The 22,223-nt window shown below is 46.7% G+C and overlaps 2 protein-coding genes across 7 annotated transcripts in view; both read left to right on the forward strand.

Annotated features, from left to right (window-relative positions):
* pde4dip (phosphodiesterase 4D interacting protein) overlaps positions 1-18,416 on the forward strand; it is a 59,504-nt gene extending 41,088 nt beyond the window's left edge. Inside the window, 25 exon segments of the mRNA XM_078107906.1 lie at positions 766-878; positions 1,012-1,178; positions 1,555-1,873; positions 1,961-2,129; positions 2,234-2,350; positions 2,557-3,043; positions 3,567-3,802; positions 3,909-3,957; positions 9,237-9,499; positions 9,939-10,082; positions 10,251-10,442; positions 11,074-11,343; positions 11,657-11,788; positions 11,928-12,047; positions 12,239-12,395; positions 12,870-12,994; positions 13,084-13,218; positions 13,385-13,489; positions 13,724-13,908; positions 14,558-14,689; positions 14,847-14,985; positions 15,098-15,144; positions 15,300-15,344; positions 15,346-15,412; positions 16,440-18,416. Of these exon segments, the coding sequence (XP_077964032.1) occupies positions 766-878; positions 1,012-1,178; positions 1,555-1,873; positions 1,961-2,129; positions 2,234-2,350; positions 2,557-3,043; positions 3,567-3,802; positions 3,909-3,957; positions 9,237-9,499; positions 9,939-10,082; positions 10,251-10,442; positions 11,074-11,343; positions 11,657-11,788; positions 11,928-12,047; positions 12,239-12,395; positions 12,870-12,994; positions 13,084-13,218; positions 13,385-13,489; positions 13,724-13,908; positions 14,558-14,689; positions 14,847-14,985; positions 15,098-15,144; positions 15,300-15,344; positions 15,346-15,412; positions 16,440-16,573 (4,049 nt within the window). The 3' untranslated portion in view covers positions 16,574-18,416.
* An 849-nt stretch (positions 18,417-19,265) lies between these two features.
* Positions 19,266-22,223, forward strand: part of mast2 (microtubule associated serine/threonine kinase 2) — a 117,564-nt gene continuing 114,606 nt past the window's right edge. For all 6 annotated transcript variants that reach the window (XM_078107907.1, XM_078107908.1, XM_078107909.1 and 3 more), the window contains exon 1: positions 19,266-20,128. In XM_078107907.1, coding sequence (XP_077964033.1) covers positions 20,054-20,128 — 75 coding nt within the window. In that variant the 5' untranslated portion in view covers positions 19,266-20,053. The remainder of the gene's footprint in view (positions 20,129-22,223) is intronic.

The following is a 22,223-nucleotide window of genomic DNA, read 5'->3' on the forward strand; positions in this document are numbered from 1 at the left end:
TTCACATTACCAAGACCCCCCCCCCCCTCCTTTTCTGTGTTGGACACACCTCACAGCTTGAATGTCAATTCACACAACGTCCCAAATATCCAGTTTTTCCTGGTTCTCCGTTTGCAAGCTTGGAAGGGCCAAAGCAACATTATTTTAGAAATTTTCTCTCCAAATTCCCTATGAAATGTTGGTCACCCAGCCTGCAAGATATTCATTTATTTCACATTATATTTGCTCCTACGGGGGTTGTGTGTAATAGAAAGAAATCCCCACACTGTTGTAAAGTAAAAAGCAAACTACAATTTGCTGTTTAATGGTGAAAAGCAACACACAGAAAGAATACTGAGGACGTGACTTCAGCCCTGAAAATTCATATGAATAAGACACCAAATCCGTGATTTAGCTCACTATTAGGGCTTAAATTACCCATAATCCTGTTCTATTTAATCACCTTCCCTTCCGTTGATCTATTCTGTTCCTGAAGTATTCTACAGTGACTTTACATTGAAAGTTGTCGAGTTGAAGAACAATCAATTCAAAACCCAGAGCGATCCTTGTCAGTGAACTAGGACCCGTTGTTACCTGAACGTAACATTAGATTCAGGGGCGAAGCGGATTGCATTGTAATGTAAAAAGGACTGTGTCAACAAATAAGATGATCAGCTGTTTTGGAAACATCCGGGTGTTTTCTCGGTGCTGACAGCGTGACACCGCGTGGAGTGAAAAATGATAAAGCAGATGCAGAGGTCTAACTCCTTCTCCTGCCTCGCGCAGAGCTGAGCTCAGAGGACGAAGACGAGGCGGATGATGATCTGAACAGCGAGTGTACCGAGAGCGTTGATGAAGAGGAGCCCAAGCCGAGGGTCCAGTCCGGGGTCAGCTCCAAGGTATGAATACCTTTTGATCTGAACATCGGGATGAAGTTCAGTTCGATTCAGCATGTAATCAGTTACTTTAACCTTAAGTTGCATCTCAGGGGCCTGCAGCTTATTTTTCATAGATGTTTCTGACTGTCCACAGGGTTCTGGAGGTACAGGAAAGCCTCCTTCCCAGGACCTGTTCTTTGAAGGTCAGGGACTGACGGAGGTCAAACAGCTGGTGGAGCAGAAGAGGGCGGTGGAGAGAGAGCTGGGAGAGCTGAAGGCGCAACTGGAGAAGACTGGCTTCTCCTCACTTTCACAGATGAGGTAAGACAATTTGAATAAGGATCCAAGTAGTGAGTGCGCGTGTACATTCCTGCATTGGAGCACTTCAGTGAGCCGCTCTACAGCACTGGCTGACTGTTCTTCTATCGCCATGAACACACACCAACTCTAGTTCATTTTGACTCAATGACTCAAAGACGCACTGCCGCAACGCTTGAATTAATCCGTAGCTGAAAATAGTCCCATTTTACCATTTCCTCCTCACAAAACGACTGGCTTTTTCATTAAGTTACTTTTGGGGTTTTTTAAACACAAATCCATTTTTTTAAAACCTGGATCCATGCATTTCTGCAGATTTTTCACAATGGTGAATGCAGACCGACTGAAACCTGTTTCTAACCCTCCGTCTGCTTTCAAGGAAAGCTCTTTTTAGCCTGCGGGCAGAAAACGGAGATTTGAGGCATCAGCTGAGTGACAGTACACAAAGTGATGACCAGAAAGTGTCCGACCGCGCTGAGGAGGACAATGAGGAGGAGGAGGAGGAGGAGGAGGAGGAGGAGGAGGAGTTGGATGTGACCATAGAAGGGGTGGAGGAGGATGAAGAGGAGGAGGAAAGCTCTGAGACGTGGGACACTTGGGATGGCGAGTTGTCTCTTTCGCGGATCAACGTCCAGACCTCTGATGAGCTGAGAGCCGCCGGACCCGAGTCCCTGCACCTGCCCGCCAACTCCCCACAGGTAAGGGAGCATATAAGACAGCAGCTGTCCACACTAATGAAGCCAACCTAAGTGTTTTCTTTGTCTCTTTTCCTGTTTGTTGTCCAGGATGCCCTGGACATCGAGCTGCCGGCCGGTCAGCCGCAGGGCGCCGTGTCCTCTGGGAAGACGGTCCGTCTGCAGCAGAAGAGCAAAGAGCTGCAGGACAGACTGATGGTGTCTGAAGCCACAGTGCACGCTCAGGCCGAGCAGCTCAAGGACTACAGGGAGCTGCTCAGTGAGTGGAAAGTCATGCTGTTTTGCTTTGTGTAAATCAAGTGCCCCAAAAGACATCAAAGCGTCAACTTATAAGTAAGTAAAGTGGCTTTTGCGTGTTTCTAGCGGAGACAGCAGTGCAGCAGGACAGTAAGCAGATCCAGGTGGACCTGCAGGACATGGGCTACGAGACGTGCGGCCGCAGTGAGAACGAGGCCGAGAGGGAAGACACCAGCAGCCCAGGTACGTCCAACCGCTGGAGACGGCGTTTGCTGTCAATTTGACTTTGCGCAGACAAAATGAAGGAAACGTACAATCAGTAGTAGTAGCATCATCCAACACTGGAGGGCAGCAAAGGGCAGCGGACAGTAACCTCTGTTTGCCGCTTCATTCATTTTCCATTTTGAAAGGGTTCAGTGGTTTTGCTTGATGCTGCTGTTCCCTGACAGAGTTTGATGACCTGGAGATGTGCACGTCCCTGGACTGCGGCACCCAGTGGTGGCCCGCCGGCAGCAGCAACAGCAACAACGGCAGCTCCACCTTCACGAAAACCCCCACCCGGAGCTCCGGGGACGGAGACGAGATGTCGTCTCTCCAGCGCCTGGTGGAGGACCTTCGCTCCCAGCTGTCCCGCTCTCAGGGAGTGATCCGCGGGCTTCAGAGCCGTCTGCGGTCCCTCTCCGCCGCCAGCGACTGCGCGCCCTCCACACCCCGCAAGGTCAACTGGTCCTTCCAGGCCTCGCCCTCCCAGAGCGGGGCGGAGGAGGACGAGGGCTGGCAGTCGTCCGACGGAGGCCCCCTGGCTTCGCCCCGCCACCCCCACCCGGACAAGGGCCTGCAGGAGCTGGTGTCCCGCGTGGACGCACTGGAGGACCAGCTGAGGAAAGGAGGCAAAAAGTCTGTCAGCGAGGACCTAAAGTCTGCCACTTGGCCAGGGTGAGTGACAGGAAACTATGGTTTCCTTTTCTTTATTTGAAGAGTTTGTGAAATACAGCAGGAAATAATTTCCATCTTTTTGACTGAAGGGGAGATATTGTTTAAAAAAATAAGTCAGACAGTCAGAGGGGATTAGCAGGAATCCAATCGACATGTGGGAAAGTGTAGCTACAGCGAGGCATTGGTGCTGCCTAATTTGAGTTCCCCTGTTAATATGCACGTCCAAATATTGATATATTCATACATATACTAATATTATAAACTTACAATATTCATAATTTAGGGGAAAGCCCTTAAGCCGGTTACAGTAACTCAACTTTAGAGCGTTCCTAAAAATAGTCTATTATATGTTTCTAAAAGCTGATTGACAAAGTCGATTATGAATGAAACGATCTGTGGATATCTGTGCGGACCTGAGGACGAGTAGCTGATCTCAACAGCAGCTGCTCCTTTTTTTTTACGTTTGCGTCTACTGTGAGGATCAAAACGTGCAACGTTCAATTCTGGTCTCCTCCTTCCGTAGTAAATTCGACACTCTGATCCAGGCTCAGGCCAGAGAGCTGTCGCACCTCCGCCAGCGGCTGAGGGAGGGCCGCGGCGTGTGCAACATCCTCACCCAGCACCTGGGAGACACCACCAAGGCCTTCGAGGAGCTGCTGAGGGCCAACGACATCGACTACTACATGGGCCAGAGCTTCAGGGACCAGCTGGCTCAGAGCGGCGCCCTGGCGCAGCGCGTCGGCGCCAAGATCAGCGGACGTGAGTGGTTCTCGTCATCTGAGCCGCGGCCCACATTTTTACAGGGGATTTATTGAAAGTGTAATTAGAAATGTGAACACGGAGGATGCTGTCGTATCGCCAACAGGAGATCATCCTGAAGATCCAGATGAGAAGACAGAGCTGCTCGCCATCCGGTCAGTGGACACATACTCATCTGTGCGTGCGTGCGTGTGCGTGTGTGTGTGTTCCTACTCCTGCTTGTGTCTCCGGCGTGACAGCGGGCTTCGTGTTGGTCAATGGAAAGTATTGGTGTGTGACGTCGGAGCCAACGGAATAACCAGCTAGTTAATGAGCAATGATCCCACCGGACAGTTAATGGCAGAGATAGCTGGTTAGTCCAGGAGGGGAGGTTCGGTCGTCTTACCAACAGAAGGACACAGATAGACTCGTTGATTCTGTGGCTGATAGAAAAACATATTTCAGACCCCTTTAGCAACATGTCTCGAACGACAACAAAACCTTATTTACTCATCGTCCGCTACGGCATAATCGTTTTTGTAGTAATATTATTTTTCCATTAGGAATTGGATACATTTTATGTAAATAACATAACAAATAAATTGATTTTGTCTTTTTACTACACTGGCAATGTAATAGAGCTGTGAAAGGAAGTGACGCCATTTGCGTAGTTTTAAATAAGCACGGTCTAATGTTACATAGCTTCCAAATTGAATAAAAATGGTTTCTTTCTTATTTTATTTTACAAATAATGAGATGAATTTCTCCTCTTTTCAAATTCAATTAAAGGTTAAATAAGGTTATTAACTTCTGTCTTTTGGAGACAGATGTGGGATTTTTCATAATGTCTTTGTATAAACAGCTAACAAGCTGACAAAAAGAAGCTTAGCAATGTCTTTGGTTGTCAGCTGATCTCGCCTTCTTGTGGTTTCCTGTTTAAAACGTTCTTACATTTCCCGTTTGTCGTTACAAATACTGCGATCTGTACGACACAAAGTAAGGTGACACTTTAGCCAACGGTTTGCTTAAAGCGAGAGTCCCTTAAACAATGAATCAGTGACTGAGTGTGTGCGCCGTTAAAAATCCAAACCTTCAAACTGAATATTTCTCTGCCAATTCTCTGGAATTGAAGAAAGTCTTTGTCTTATATCTTCGTGCATCTGTGCCACGAGCCTTATTTGCTTCCCTTAACTGGTATTTCACACCCTGCCAAGTCTTATTTCGCGCTGGTGGTCGTCGCAGCCGGCGGGACGTCTCGTTGGGCCCTTCAGCAACTTGTTACGTCAGCTGCTCTATAAAGTCCATAAAGTGCTGCAGGGCAGCCGTGCACCCGCCGACACAACACACTCATCCGAACCACACAGCTCATTAATTTCTGCTGGGGAGTCGTGACCATCAGGGCTCTGCTGATGTCCCAGCGAGGACCTTAAATGTCCGGTCGATCGGTCAGCTAATTAGGCGGACAGAAAAAAAGAATGGGCCGCGCAAGTTATACAAGAGGAACAAAAATGTCTGATGTTCTTCTGTAGATTTCATTGTTTATCACAGAATGAACAGGATACCAATATTCTTAGTGTTTGAAAAAAGAAACAATGATATTATGGTGCAATTAACTCCACTAATCATCATATTTATACTATTAACAAATCAGTCGAGTTGGCTTTGAAGTTAACGTGTATGGTGTCAAACAAGTATATGAATTATTATTTCATATATTTAATAAGTGAAGCCATATATTTGACCGCAGTCTTTCATGAAAAGAAGCAATAAATTACTTTTAAGTGCAATAGGTTGGAGGATTTACTAGGATGGAACAGTGTAAACAGTCCACAAGCCTCTTTTATGAGTATTTCAAAAGCATCTGTTTCTTTTCGGAAAAAGCTAAAAGTGCAGCCTGAGGGCTTCTGTGATGGATGTCCTGGATGTTCAGTCATTTGTATCTCATCTCGTTCTGCTCCTTGATGCTTGTCTATGATTTTCCAAATCTGATTTAGGTTGAAAAGGTGGAAAAAGATTCCTAATCTCAAAGTTCATATAGAGGATCTTGCAGACGGTGGTCAGTAACTGCATGAAAGCCCACGAGGGGCCAATAGGCTGAAACGTGCTGTAAAAAAACACTGGTATGGTCCTTTAAGCTTCACCATAGTTGGAAAGGGTGAGTGCTGGGTCTAACAAACAATGCTCTGTGAAAAATGAGTGTCCCCTCAGAGAGAACGAGAGAGAGAGAGAGAGAGAGAGAGAGAGAGAGAGAGAGAGAGAGAGAGAGAGAGAGAGAGAGAGAGAGAGAGAGAGAGAGAGAGAGAGAGAGAGAGAGAGAGAGAGAGAGAGAGAGAGAGAGAGAGAGAGAGAGAGAGAGAGAGAGAGAGAGAGAGAGAGAGAGAGAGAGAGAGAGAGAGAGGGAGGCCTCCAGTCATCTAACATTGTGTTGTTGCAGCACAGATGGCCAACCAGATGTGAGGGAGATTTATTGAGTGTGTTTTCATTTAGACTGTCCCTCTGATTGTGAGTGCACATACAGGGGGTGGGCATTAGTCTACACATTAACCAAATTCACACTTAGGCGGCACTACTGCTTTACAAGGTGTCCCCATATAAACAATAAGGACCCTGATTTACAAAATAATGTACCTACCTGTTACATATTTCAAATTAACACCATATGGAGAAAACACTAGAGAAGGTGTGTGCCATCGATCACGGCAACCAATAAATTATACAATATCCCAATGAATGTATGTCTATATTCTGTGTGTGTGTGTTGGGTTGCATGATTGTGCAAGGCTGCAGAGGCTTTTGCTGCTTGTGTTAAACTCCGAGCATGTTGACATGGCCTCTAATCAGGTTAAGTTATTAAGACTTCCTATGGGGAGGGAAATAGGTCATGAGCAGCTAAACGCAGCGAGAGAGCAGGAGCGAGAGAGAGGGTGTGGGGGGGAGGGAGAGAGCGAGAGGGAGGAGAACGTGTTTGGAAGCAGCAGCAGGACGCAGCTCTACGGAGAGCATCAGCTTGCTTCAGCGCATCGGGAGAACATTCAGCACGGCTCTGATCTGTATTATATAAGATCCTCCCATCACAAAACGTGGATTTCATTTTTATTTGTGGACAGAGGATGCAGTTTTGACTTTTTTTTTCCACGTACTTACTATTGGTTCTTGGAGTTTCTGCAAGCCGGCGCTGGATGCAAACTCTCTTTCCGGCGTGAAGCTTCCTCTTCCACCGTCCAAGCCCCCGACGAATCCCGTAAAGAAGAGCCACTCTCATTTATGAATTCAGCCAGAGACGAGGCGTACAGCAAACAAACAAGAGGAGGAGAGGAAGTGCTGCTTTGTGGACGATCGTCCCTTTCTCTGGTGGGCAGTGCAGCGTGAAGCCCCGGGGATCCGGACGTCCCTTCGTACGCACATCCCTCTCCTCCCTCTGCGCGTTGCTCCTCCGTCACTGCGTCTCTACCGCAGGGGCTGCTGCTGATGATGCTGCTGTTGCTGCCGCGCTCGCTGGTGGGATAGGACGTGTCCAAAGTGCTGAATAAGAGGCTTTCCTTTTGCGTGCACCGTTCAAGACGTCAATCCAGTCGTATTTAGGGACCGGAGACGGGCGGCGGTGAAATATGGAATAATACAAATTTTAAAAAAAACAAGAATTGAATGAAAGCTAATTAAAGCAATATTTCTTTCCATTTTTTGCTTTTCTGAATTCATTTCACGCTTCAGCTCATCTCTAAACTGTGCTGAGCTGCAGACGGAATTCAATTTCCTTAATCTCTGCTGACATCTGTTCCTGTCATCAAACCATCCGACCGATCCGCTGCGGTTGGATCTGCATCAACGTTTGGATTCGTTTCAAACCCTCGAATCAACACTTTGTCGCCCTGCGAGCTTCCACCCGATGTCTCTGGAATCTGATTTGGCATCTCTTTAGGTTACGACCTGTGGTTCTGGCCCACACAATCCGAGCATCTGCGTGTAGGTGTGTGTGTGTGAAGGAAACCCCCAACATCTATCTACCTGGGAAGCCCAAACTTAATCTGAGGATCTGCTCTGCTTTTCACACGCTCAGTCATCCTTTTATCCGCTACTCGCGCTCTGCTCGTCCATTGCGCCTGCCGCCTCCCACGGACTGAGGTCAGGACCTCAGCCGCCGGGCTGATGAGCCGCGCCCGGTCACCTCTGGAGACACGGCCGGGGGGGGGAAGTGGCCGGGGGGTCTGAGAGAGAGAGGAGGGATGCAGTAGCCCGGGCAGACGGCCCCCGAGGCGCCTGATGGCTCCTTTGTGGAAGGTCATGCTGTCGAGAAGCAGCCCGCTGTACAGAGACTCGCTGTTCTCCTTCTCGCTGTGGGAGTGGAAGGCCCAGGAGAGAGAACTCCTGCTGCTGAAGAAGCTCACCGACAGGGACAAGAGGGCATTGCTCGCACAACTCGAGAAGTAAGACGGACGCAAAAGAACAACCTCTTGGGATGACCATGATAATGGCTCATTAATGTAGAACATCTGAACCTACTCATTTACCATAGGAAATGATTTAAACTGCTAAAAAACAAAAGCTTTGGAAATGATTGTGAAACGGTGTTGGACGAGAAATACGATTATAGTGATTGAATGAAATCAATGTAAAACAATGTAAATTGTTGAATTAGAAACACATACATCTGAGGCAACTAGAAGTCTATAATAGAAAAACAGAGACAAATCAGATTATGCTATAGATAATATTTCCTTGGCAGATATGTCTGTTAAACTGTTACTATTAATGGAGCAACAATCTGAAACCAACGGAGGGTCAGACAACACGTGAAAGAAAGGAGACAGAATCTGTTGGCTGACACAGGCTAGCTGTTCCTCCTGGCTTCCAGTATTAATGCTGACGTGGATTAATTAATCCCACCAAACTCACAGACACAACACATCAGATTTTATATTGATGTAATTTCACTAGACAATTTCACACATGAAAGCAAAGAAACAAAATCCAGTATTTTGTCTTAAAGTGACAACAGTTTGTGATGTGACCATAAAAAGAGGGAACTCGGATGTTGTAATCGTCTTGTGAATGTGTATCTGTGTGTGTGTGCACGCGTGTGTTTGCATTGTCAGTGTGTGAGCGTGAGTCTGCACTATTATGCAGTGTGATGCGATGCAGCGTCACTAAGAGGCTTCCCCTCAAGCTACGCAATGCGCTCAGTAAAGCCTCCGGTGCAGGTCAGCGGTCCTGCTGCTTCGCCGCTCGTTGATGCTCCTCATCCTTTGAGTCAACTTGGGCAGCTGATGCAGCCGTTCTGACGCTCTGTGGCTGAACATTGTGAATACGATTGTCTGAGTGGTTGACAAGTACGTAACAAAAACGGATCTGACCAGTGTAGGAGCAAGTTAAGGTATAATTTGATGTATGATTGGGTCAAGACCAACTGGTGTGTGTGTGTGTCTGTTTGTGATGTGTGTACACGTGTGCGTTACAGGCTCAGTAAGGAGCTGCAGCAGAAAGACAAGATCATCGAGTCTCTCCGCACCAAACTAAACCAGCCCCACCAGCATCATCCCCATCAGCGCTCTGACACGCCCTGCAGCGGCCACGCCCTCTCCGACGCCACCGACCAGTCGGACCGCATCTCCTACGTCTCCGACGAGCACGGGTCCACGAACGAGGACCTCGATCCTTGCTCCGACGTGGACGCGGCCAGCGAGCTCGGTCAGAAGGAGTCGCGGACCTTCACCAGAGCAGGTGAGATGGATGTTGTATTACTGGAGTTCGAAGTAATCACTACAATAACACAACACATGTCATTTTCTACAACTGTTTCATCTCCGTGGTGTCCTAAAACAGCTGGCCCCTGTAGTGTTGTTGGGGACTATTTTTCAGCGGGGGATTAATCCACATTGGGTGCTTGTAAGAACACTGGACTGATATGAGCTCTATGGCCGAGAAACACAGACACAACACTCATTATTAGATAGTAATAGACTCGGTCCACGCTTGAGAGTCTATGACATAAGAAATATGTATAGCACCTATATAACACAAGGCTTACACTTTTGATTCAGCTGCTGTCCCGTGACCTCTGCAGCATCATGCCGTTATCTTCATAACAAATATCATACATGTACCTGCTCTCTGTCACATCACATCCTTCAGCGTGACCGCCGGCTCTTTTCGTTTCCAGATTGCCACAGTGGCACCATGTCACATCATGCGTCTGTACCTCCATCCATCACCTCATCCCATAGAACCCAGTCCTGCCTCAGCTGCCCCAGCATGCATTGCCCCGGCTCGCCGCACGTGCCCGCGGACATGAGGAGTCAGACAGGTAGGACGGGGCTTAGAGTGAATCCCCCGGGCTGCAGAGAAGTCCCTTCACAGGGAAATACTTTCCTTGCGACATTGTTGCACCTTCACCCCTCCACCTCTGACGCGCATCTTGCCCGTACTTCGTTTTTTTTTTTACTCTTGTGCTTCATTCTTCTTCTCCTCCCAGCTCCTGCCTCTGCCCCCTTCCCCACTCCCCCCTCCTTCCCCTCCTCCACCGCCCGCAGGGTACCTTTGCCCTTCCACTCCCACCCCGCAACCCTGCGCACCCGTTACCCGGGCAGCAGGGGAGAGGGGTTCTCCCTGGCGGAGGTCCAGCAGGAGCTGCAGATGTTACAGAGGCAGCTGGCAGACAATGAGAGTGCGTCGGCCTGACGGGTTTGGGTTTGCGCGAGGGGGAGTGTGAACTAACTGACTCCGGATTGAATATAAACAGCAGACATTTTGGAAGGGGAACAGTGTAAACTTCTATCGTGCACACAAACACACTGATGTCTCGAGATGGTGACGATGTTCTAGCAAATCTAGCGTCTTCCCAAGTAACTGTTCAGACTTGCGGAAGAGCATTCTCCCGTTACTCAACAACCAAATGAGTGTTGTCTGCATGTGGAGCTATCTGCTCAATATAATGTGTTTGCACACCCAGAGGATTAGGCGTGCAGCTGCATCACAATCAGTATGAGGATTATGGATGTAAACCCGGCTGCATGCAGGCATTATGCTCTCTTCCTGTCCTCTTCCCTTTGACTAAATATTTAACACCCTCTGCTCTCTCTTTCCTATTAAGTAACTGGTCATCATTTGATGCTTGATGAACACAGAGTGTGATTTTGAAACACTAACGATGCATGGAGCTCTGAGAAGCACAAGGCCAGGCCGATGTCATTTGGCTGATTAAGTCGATCGCCACGTCAAAATAAATCCCTTCATCTCTCCAAGACTCTGTAGTTTTTAACTAACCTACTTTCATGTGACTTCATCTTCTTCTTCAGGGTTTTCCACTCCGCAGTCCAAACCACTTCATGGTTTCCCGTGTGCCCACCAGCAGCCCGACTGCTCTGCCTTTCTGCCTCTCTCCTACAATGGATACCAGCCTTCTCCGTTCAGCAGCGGCCCGGACGCCAGCTCGGCAATGAAGGCCGGCGCAAGTCTGTTGGAGAGCGGTGCATTGTGGGATATGAGCTACGGTACCCGACCGGTGAGACTCGGAGCAGACCTGTCCTCGGGATCCTCGGGGTACCAATCCGGCGCCAGTAACACAGGTAGACACCTTAATAATTTGTTATATTAACTCTACTTTTTATTATTCCAGTGCTGTTTACCAGAGGCTTTGACAAGATAGAACGTTGACTGTGATTATGTACAGGGAATTCATACGAGTCTCAAACAAAAAGCCATTATAAGAACACAAAAGTATAATAGCTGGTTGCTAATAAAGACCAGATAAAACCTTTTAGTTGTAATATAAGTAGGGGGAAACATGCAGAAACACTGGTCCTTCCACACCTGTGTGGACAGTTTTGTATTTTATACTCATGCTTTGCCTCAAACCAGTGGATGTGTGTTGTGCTATAGGTTCAGACCTGATGAAGGAGCACCTGAGGGAGATCAGAAGTCTGAGACAGAAACTGGAGGACTCCATCCAGACCAACGATCGCCTCCGGCAGCAGCTGGAGGAGAGGCTGGCTCACACCTCCACTGAGAAAGGTAACACACACACACACGTTAAAAACCTAATATGAGTATGAGATATTTAATATGCAATCTAATGTATTCAAAAGCTTGTTAGCATTTTACCTTGCGCATGATAAATATCACATGCTTCACGCCTCCATGTCGTCTCCAGGTGCTCCTACCAACATCTACATCCAGGGTCTGGACTCCGTCGGCCAGCTGTCCAGTGAACTCAGACTTATGAAGGAAGAGAACGTCAGTCTGCAGAACCAGCTTAAACAGGCCACCAGAGGTACAGTCTGCTGCCCACTACCAGGACCTCGACCTGTGGAGAAATCCATTACGTTTATTCAGCAGATTCAGAGCTTCTGAGCCAGCTACATGGGTTACTTTGCTTCTACCTCATTCAGGCCTCAGTTATGACTTTCTTTGGGGCTAAATAACAGTGTAATGTGAAAATGTAATGTCCCATGTCTCCTACAGAGGGCATAAAGGAAGCGGAGCAGCTGAGGGAGGCGGGGCTGGAGGTGGAGAGGTGGGCGGAGCAAAGCAGGAAGCTGCAAACCGAGGCTGAAGCCTGCAGCCAAGAGATGACACAACTGAAACATGACAGACAGAAGAACCAGGAAGCCATCAACAGGTTTGTGGGTCTGCGTGTGTGTTCATGTACTTGAGAGGAAGACGTTTTTGGAAAATGGGGACATTTGTCAGGTCCTCACATCCTCAAAAACATTTAGAGAGTGAAGATGAACTAGAAAACCCTTGAAATTCTTTAATTGTCCTTTCGCATTGTTACGGTGATGTACAGATGTACTGCAGGTTTTATCAGTAGTACGCAACATCACTGCTGCATTAGGGTTACAGGTGCTTCAAGGTAAACATCTGCTTGTACTCTAACTGGATCCGTCATTGATGCTGAGTGTGTTCAGAGGTGAAACAAGCCTTTCGTCCAGAAAGGAGCCGGCACATACTGCTCCTCCGAATGTGTCGCGTCCAGCTGGGTCCTCACAACTATAGTGGCGCAAGTGAGCCAACATTTCCACCGGCTGCTTTGAAAAAAAAGAGCTGGATTTGAGAATAACTGTCTGAATAAGGTATATCTGTGTGTTCTTAGGCTGCAGCACGACGTGAGCGTCCTGCAGCAGCAGCTGTGTGAAAGCCGCAGTCTGGTCCACTCTCTTCAGTGTGAGCTGCAGGTGTACCACAGAGTGTGTGGAGTCAACGCAAACACACATGCAGGTATGAACATCCACAGGCGACTTCTGGCCTTCTAACGTCTAAAAAAAATACCCGCAATTGCTCATATGTGTTTGTTTGTTTCCAATCAGGTCGTGGATGCGACGGTGCCCAACTTGGACACGGCGCTGCGACTTTTGACCCCGGAGAGCTGCACGTTCAGCTGGAGCAGCAGCTGAGCAGACAGGCCGACACACAGCCTCCATCCAGGAGACGGCTGTTCAACGGTCAGTATGCCCGGCACACCCGTCGGCGCGTTGAAATGAGATGGGGTTAAGCCGACCACAACAGCGGGTTTAAAAAATAGCAATTCTTTCGGCGCTCAATAAATGAGAAAGATATCCTATTGAGGAGGAGATTTCTGCAGTTGCTGATGGAAATCTTCCTCCACAGAAAATGTTCCCTCGCCTCCTGTGAGAGACACTGGACTTATCAGTCCTTCCTCTCCTCAACATCCTGCACAGAAACATGCTGCAGAAACTGGAGCGTCCGGTCAAGGTGAGAAGCTCACGTTGCAACAGTTCTACCTGAAACAGTCAAGTTTATTTCTCACACTCCAATCTTTTTGCCCTCTAGATATTCAAACAACCCTTTTCTATCTCAACTCATCAGATTCTCTTATTATTCTGGTGCTACTTCCATTTGTCACATGCAGGCACTCCACGGCACATCGATTTCACGCCTTTCCCTCCTGCTCCTGTTACTAATTCTCTAAATTTTCTCTCCCTTCAGCCTCGTCGCTGCAGGGCCAAGCCCCTGACGGCTCATTCGCCAACCGCCGCGGCCGCCACGCCGTGGGCCATGTGGACGACTTCACAGCTCTGCAGCAGCAGCTCCTGGAGGGCGGCGCTCTCCTCCGCAAGATGGAGACTACATTTTATTCCCTGAGCACGACGCAGGAGTTCCGCCTTCATCAGGTGAGGGAGACTGACCCCGAGTGAGAGGGTTTGTCACCAGTAACTGTGGCTGTTCCGTAGGACTGTGAGCTAAAACAAGCACTGTCAGCGTTCTTATTCAGACCCGTCTAACTATCAGAGCCTTCCACAAATATTTGGAGCAGCCAGCCAAGTGGTGTGTGTGTGTGTGTGTGTGTGTGTGTGTGTGTGTGTGTGTGTGTGTGTGTGTGTGTGTGTGTGTCTGCCTTGTTTTGTCGTCCTGGGGTGAAAAGAGGATTATTTGTGGGTAATCGGTAAGAATGGTTGATGGGGCGGTTCTCTGGTCCCGGGCTGCTAACAGCGAGGTTGCTACAATATGGAACTCGCGGGCCGCACTAACATTACACTTTCATATGAAGGCGGGGCCACAAAATATCGTCCCGAGGGCCGCAATTGGCCCGCGGGCCGCGAGTTTGAGACCCCTGGTCTAGAGGCTGCAGTGTTGTCCCAATCTAATTTTAAAATTTAATTACAAAAATACCATTATGAAAAATTACAAACCATGAAAAAAAACATTTACGGTTATTTTCTTATAATTATGATGCGCCTGTTTTTAGCTGCTGGTCATCACGTTTTTGTTGGCTAATGGCTGCTGAATTGACTCAGAATACCTTCTTCCTGTGTGTCCCAGCCCACAGACTCGGGTCCAGTCGGCAAGCTGCTGTCTGACACTAAAACCCTGGGCGAGATCCTGGAGGAGGCCGGCGCTCTGCTGCGGATGTTCTGGAGAGCAGCTCTGCCGAACCACGAGGAATCCAATCAGGTCTGAAGAAACGCCTCCTGGTCTTACAGAGAGACATCAGGCAGCAGTAGTCTGAACAAATGAACGAGTTTTGGTCAAACTTTTTTTGGTAAGTCAAGCGAAGTAACAGCCCCTAAACATGTACCCTGCCTGTGCGCGTACGCGTGTGCGTTTACAGGACCGGTCTCTGAGGGACGAGGTCGCCTCGCTTCGTCTGAAGCTCTCGGAGCACGAGCGGGCTCTCAAGGACGCCACGGAGAGAGTGACAAGCTCCAACCGCACCAAAGATAGCATGGAGCACTTTATAGTCAACCAACGTGAGTCCCTCCTACTCCTGGATCATGTAAAATATCATATCCTCGTCTAACGGGGTCTTCGTCCAGCCCTCTCAAAAAAAACCTCACGGATGCTCTGTGTGCTTGTTTACAGTGTCGAGGACACGGGACGTGTTGAGGAAAGCAAAGACAAACTTGCAGGTGAGTTCCTGCGTCTTCCCCTTGTGCTTTGGAGCCTCATGAACATTTTATTTTAGCGGATGAGGATGACTTGAATCCAAAGAGTAAAACTCCCGGCTTCCTTCTTGCCTCTGTAACGCGCTGTCTTTCCTCCGACTCCTGTCGAGTCTCCTCAGGAGAACGAGCTCAGGATTTCCTCCCTTCGCCGCGTCTCTTTCTGCCCCACCACCTCCCCCCGCCCCCCCCCTTGTCCCCTCCTCCTCTGCCTTACGCCCCTGGCCTGGTAAAGGTATGGCTCCCTGGCTTTGCTGTGCCCGCTTCCGTGTCCCGATAACAGGATGAAGCCGCTTGCTTCTCGGGACATGAGCTAATATTTAACCACTTCTGCCTGCTCCGTTTGTTCTCCTAATCTTAATATTAGACGGATCCACGTCAACTTTTACCTTTGCATTGTGAGCTTTCAAATGGCCGCAGCAGGAATCCATATTTGGCACTTTCTTGTAACAGATTGAGATTATTATTTTTATGCTCTTAAGCCATTTCATTAAATACTTTTAACCATGTGTTCTTCCACAGGCAAACTCTCATACATAAAACGAGTCGCTGTCAACAACAAAACCAAGCAAATAATAAACCAAATCAGCCTTTTCCTTATGTCTCTCGTTAAATTTTGTTTCACATAATATAATAATAAAACATTTTGTCAAGTAAACATCCACCCGAAGAATAAGGCAGCAGCTGGTATCGGTTTGAAGGCTATAATTCCTTAATTTTCACAATAAAGATGTTAACTGATTTTTCTCTGTAGCTGAGAGGATTTGTGAGATCTCAGTTGGACTTTAAGGGCACCCTGCGATGTGTGTGTGTGTGTGTGTGTGTGTGTGTGCGCGCCTGTTTTTGGTTTCTCTTGCTGCTCTTCTCTTACGATTACACAAAGACAGCCACACAGGCTGGGCAATGGTGCGTATTATGGCCATGGAGTAATAAATCCTTTACACAAGATATCATTTGTTCCAGCATGACTACAATTTAGTTTAACCCAGTGATCACAGCCAGTTGATTGTTCTTCTATCTCCCACAGCCTGAAAAGAAGCAAAAGGAGACTCATTCTCAACTTACAGAATCTTCCCTTAAGATCACTAACTTGTGTGCACGGCAGATGTTCGCTCCCTCAAAATTTGCTTTTCTTTTGTTTACACATCTGTACCTGACATGCTGTATCACAGTTTATTTGACGAAATTTAAGTTGACCCAACAACTTATGCAGAGATATCATAACGATAAGCTTTGTGAATGTATCCGTCTTTGTGTTTCAGGAGAACACCCGGGAGGCTTCTGTGAGCTCGCCCGCTCTCCTGGTCGGGGTGTCATGAAGCCGGGGGCTTCCTCCTGCCCTGATGTCCCGGGACCGTCTCTCTACCAGCGCCCCCTGCAGTCAGCCTTCCTGTAGTGACACATCCCCGAGCTCCTTCTCCTCTCATTGTTCTCACAGAAAGCGCAATAAATCTCTCCCATCAGCTGGAAAGACATTGACGTTGATAGATTTCTGCTGGTTGATGAGACATTGTGAATGAATGGCGTGATTGATTTAGTATCGGGATATTGTGTGTAGGGGTTGTTGTGGTTGTTATTGTTGCAACAATCAATTGAAGGGTTTTGTCTTATTTATGAGACTAATCTGAGTTTGGCTGGAGTTGGTTTGTGAATCATTGTTATGATTAAGCCTTTTTTTCAATTTCACACAAATTCAGGGATAAAAAAATAGAGGTTCGGTAAGGCTTGGTCTTATCTTAAAGGCAACGCTTTTCCTCAATTTCAATTTATAATAACCACTTAAGAGGAATATATTTTCCCTTGACTCCTAAATCAGAAGCCAACTTCAGCCCTGCACATTAGCATGGATTTGATAAAAGAAGATTCACTGGATGCCAGCAGAAAAGGGGCTTTGAAAAAGCCCAAACCAAGCTGCAAAGTGCTTCCTCTCAGCCTCTGTCGAGGCTCATGTATGTAGTAAGCATGTAGAATAGTTGCATGTGGTTTGAGCAGCAAGTGGAAAAAAGCCATACTCTCTGCAGTACATTAGGTGCATTTTTGCTTTGTTCCATTTGTCCTAAACATGGCCAGCTACTGATAACTTATGATAAATACTATAAAACTACAATAGACGTTTTTCCATATAGCTGGTAGATGCTCTTATAAACTCCAAAGTATTCCCCATAAGTATGGAGTCAGTGCTCTTCAGATATTTAATAACCAATATGGGTCCAACCCAGTTTCTCCTGCTGAAGCACTAACCTGCAGTGTTGGAAGGCCTGCTGACGAAACTGCGCAGCAGTGTCATTCAATAAACAAGCACATGCTCAGCCATTTGTGTGATGCCTTCAGTGACCTATCCGATAAAATCAAATAATTTTATAGTGCACAGTCCAAGAGCGAGTTAATTGGACCATACTTTTATCTCTTCTTTTAAATATTTTTCTGTCCTTTTGGTGTTCCTTAATTATTTTTGATCACATTTGTGAATGTCTCTATTTTTGAATGTCCTTCAAAACGACAATCAGTTAAAAACAAAGAGGGAGAAACATCCATTATGTAAGGATTACTTCTTCCAAGCATCTGCAGGATTGGTGACGCTCACTGTGTAATTCAACTTTTTGGAAATTAGGTGTTTGTAGCTTAGCTGTTTCTTTTTTGCATGGACTTTGTCTTCAATGCCCTCTGATACCTTTACTGATATATGCAATGTTTGGGTTACTGTGCAATAATAAGCTCTGTGGTGGATTTTTGTTGATGTTTTAGGCCTCAGTATCAAAGTGCCATGCTATCTGTTATAGCTCATAGGGCTGAATTGATTTAAGTTTACGTACTTTTGTTTTTTGACAATCATATGAAAGCATATTTATAGGCCCACTTATCTTTGGCATAAAATATACCTAACTTTTTAAATGTGGAAACAAGGCAGAGTAACTGTTTAAGAACATTGTAATGACTAATTTATAAAGCAATAACAATTAACCAAAGTGTACAACTAGTATGTTGTTGAATCAGGTGTAAAATAATCAAGTTGAGAGATTTTTTTGTACAATTCCCCCATAGGTTAAAGGTTAAACTGGGTCTTTCTAAGTGTCTGTGTGGTTTTAGGTACCGCATCTCATGTATGTACATATAAAAGTGTGTTATTTTGTTGCTGTTCCAAAAAGACCAGCAGTATTTCTAAGCATGTTTGCTTTGTTAAAAACGATTTTGGGGAAAGAGAAAAACACCTTTTCAATAAATAAAGGAAACAAAATGAATTGCCTGGTTTATCTGCTTTCTTGGGATATTTCGGATGTATACATTTCTCATATACATACATCATCAATATTATTGTTAGGGTCCTCGTCTTTTTTACCTTAATGATAACTGCCAAACTTGATTTATCTCCTTTATTGAAAAAATTTAAACTGAAAGAAAAGATGAACATGTAAATTTATCTCATACATATGCACACAAGTACACATATTTAAGGCATGTTTCATTGTCTCTCAGCAGGTGGCAGCAGAGTCACACCAAACCTGATTTAATGTCAATAACATATTTTCTCTCTCCTTCTCACACAAACCCACACAGACACCACTACACAAACATGTCAGGATACAATATGAAAGCCCAGCAAATTTCCCACAAGTTATGAGTTTGAGTTTATGAATTTTACAAGAATCTTCAGTCAAGCCATGTCAGCATTTGAGGCTGAAAAAGGTGAGTATACTTTCAAAATAAAATGTAAGACGTCGACAAAATAGCTTATTACCACTTTGACTAAATGCCTGATTGATACACATTAGGTAGTGTAGTTATAAGTTAAACATTTCAAAGGGAAATAGTTATCCTAACGTATCTTTAACTTCATAGCATGCGTTGTTGACGCCAATGCATTTTACATGCTTGGAAATCGTTTATATATAATAATTTATTTTAATTTAAAAACGAGGAAAACCCCCCAGTTATTTATATATGTTTGTGTGTTCTTGTGCTCTACACGGTTCATGGAGTTTAACGCTTTATTTTTCACCAGTTTTAGCTGTACAGAGAGCATTTAAAAGCTGCACTCAAATGAAGGTGACCGAACATGCTTTTATTTTGGTAAGCGCATATGGAACGTCGTGTCGTCATGCTCGATACATTTGACGCCGCGGTGACCGTGACGGAGTCAGGAAACAAGCCAAGCCGAGCCGAGCCGCGCAGCGGCTGCATTACCGCACAGACCGCAGCCTTTTACCTGAAGATGGAAGCACACCCGGGGAAGACGTCCGCTGTCAGGGCGAACCACCGAGACGGATAAAAGGCGCAGAGCTCCGGCCGTTAGGGGGGAGGGGGGGCGGAGCTGGTGTGGGTGTCACGCCGCGTGCGTGCAGGTAAACCGCCGCAGGCAGCCAGATAGCTTAGCACCAGACGCTAACGTAACCAGCGGGGCGAGTTGGGGTCGGATGAACTGTTGTCAGACCCGAACGCCCAGCGTGGATATTTTTAATCGAGCGAATATTTAACTGTCATCGCAAAGGACCCGCAAAGCCTCCTTTTTATTGTTTTCTTGTATTATTTTGTTTTGCCCTCGAGGATATTGTCGCGGCTGCCGGTGGCGGCAGCTTGATTGACAGCCCGTCTCAGCGGGTCCTCCAGATGTGACAGTGACGCTCGGGCGCTTCATAAGTCAGCCGGCCGCAGGAGCGGCTGCCCGCCGCGAATGGCTGCCCGTCTGGAAGTCCCGGGCGGACTCTTAGCTCGACCGAACCGCGTCAACGCGCGACCAACGTCCTTCTGGCAGCGAGGCGCCGCCGCCGCCGCCGAAGCGGACACGTTGCTGGCCCGCTAACCGACCGACGTGACACCGAGAGGCGTGACCCGCGCCGCCGCTGCTGCTGTTAATTAACATTACTTCACAGTTTAAGTCATGAAGAGGACGGAGAATAAGAACAAGAGGAAGCTCTTGGAGCACCAGGACAGCGGCGCAGCGGAGAAAGATGCGGTGAGTAGTGACGTCTTTTCGGGCACCGTGTCGCTTTTATCACCAAAAACGCATGTTTTCTCATTGCACTTCAGACCAGTGTGAAGGATGTTCCTGTATCTGCAAAGGTCTCTGATACCAAGTGGTATGAATACGATCTTTATATGATTTCCATGTCGTGGCAGTGGCATAAGCCAGGAGTGTTTTTTATTACATTTCAGGGTGCTTTTATATGTCCTGAATAACATTTTTATTGTGGGCTCTTCATTAATCCGGCGGTTGAAGGATTCCTAAAACAATACCGGCCTCCACTGCCACAAATGCAGCTGATATGCACCAAGTTGCTCTCTGCACATGTGGTGCAGATTACTCTGATAACTTTCTGAATGACCTTGACATGACACCACCGGTGGTACCAACGCCGCGGTGGACCGCCGGCAAACACCACAGTTGGTGTAAAAAGTGACTTTTATATTTTTTCCTCAGTCATTGAGGGCCCTTTTTGTGTTGCCAGGTGAAGCGGATGTAAAGCCGGGGGTGGGGGAAGGTTTGTAAAGTGCACTGTGACAGCTGAAATCGTCTCTGACAGTGATCGGAGATGATAGGTTCATAGCGTGGTGGCAGTTGGGGGAAGGAGGAGGAGGAGGAGGAAGAGGCCCGCATTGCTGCCATCGCCCTTATGATGAAGAGTGAAATTAAAATGGAAAATCTTGGGTATTCCTGTATCACCACTTCCAGTGTTGATCGAACCGCCGCCGATCTGTTTGTTTAGTGTGTGGCAGTAACGCGGTGAGTCTGGGATGGCTCCTCTGTGCCAAAGTGCGGTTGCGTTGCGAAACACATATTGGAACTTGGCTTCAACTCCTTGGATTCATTCCAACACGTTTCACAGCAGCTCTGCGATGAGTGACACGAGAGCATCTGTATTAAGACGCCTTACCTGCTGTGACCTAGTAACGTGTCCACACGGGTTGACTCATTTCCCCCCTTTAGTTAGCATTGCGAGTTAGGCCTTCTGGCCTGGGAGGAGGTCTCCACTCTGAGTGCCCTCTACGGTTGTTATTATTATTATTAATATTATGGTATGATATCAACTTGCAGAGACTTGAAGCCTTCTGCGAGTTAATAAAATGCCTGCAAAAAGCATTCTTGAGGAATGTAAGTACCGCAGAGGAGCAGTTCAATATGCAAACATTGTGTTTCTAAGAAGGTTCATTGCTGCAGCTCATAATATCACATTTCTGCATGAAGTCCAGATGTTTTGATATGACTAACTCGGCCATGCAATATTACAGCATCTCCCTGCCGTTCTGGAAATTATGTGAATGACGTGACAGGATTTTTGGGGGGCTCTTTACAGGTAGAGGATTCCAGTTGTGACTCGGGAAGGGGTCGAGTCGGGGGAAGGTTGCTTCATGCTGTCGTGGGAAGTCACACAGATGTTTTTGAGCTGCCGCTGCTGCCTAAGTGTTTTTGTATAAAATAGAGCACCAGATAGGCCTCTTCCATTTCATTACCTATAGCTCACACTTTGGAATGCTGGGTAATAAATCGGGTCACTGTTATGGGGCCGTTGTGCTTCCAGGAGCTGTCAGCTCAGATTTTGCTGTAAATCTGTCCAACAGAGTAGTTTTCATTTTTCTTTCAAACAAGATTAATGCAAGGGTTATCTAGTTTTTTCTTTAATTGGGGTTATGGACTTGAAAATTATATTTGTTGTATAGGGGCCACTGAGCAACTTTCATAGGAATGCTGCTTCCAGATCTGCTGTTTACAGTTGCAGCATTGGGGAATGAATGATGTCATTGTCATTTCCTAACACGAGTGCAGTGTTTTAAGATGTTGCCAGGGTTGGAGCCCGAAAACACAACATCCCGTGCAATCAAAGAATGCATCAGCTGTTTTTCTCCTGGGACCCTTTGTGTCCAACAGCAGAAGAAACATTGCATGTTTACAACCTGTTTACTTCACCCGGATTAAAATGACGTGTACAGGAATGTATGTAACAGTGCTAGAAATCATCTCTTTCAGAGGTATTTATTCAAAAATGTATGTTTAGAAAAAGTAATGCTATAATTATTAGTTATTATAGTATGGGTAGAGGAAATCAGGCATT

Source organism: Gasterosteus aculeatus, chromosome 8 (genome assembly GCF_964276395.1).
Source record: "Gasterosteus aculeatus chromosome 8, fGasAcu3.hap1.1, whole genome shotgun sequence".
NCBI lineage: Eukaryota > Metazoa > Chordata > Actinopteri > Perciformes > Gasterosteidae > Gasterosteus > Gasterosteus aculeatus.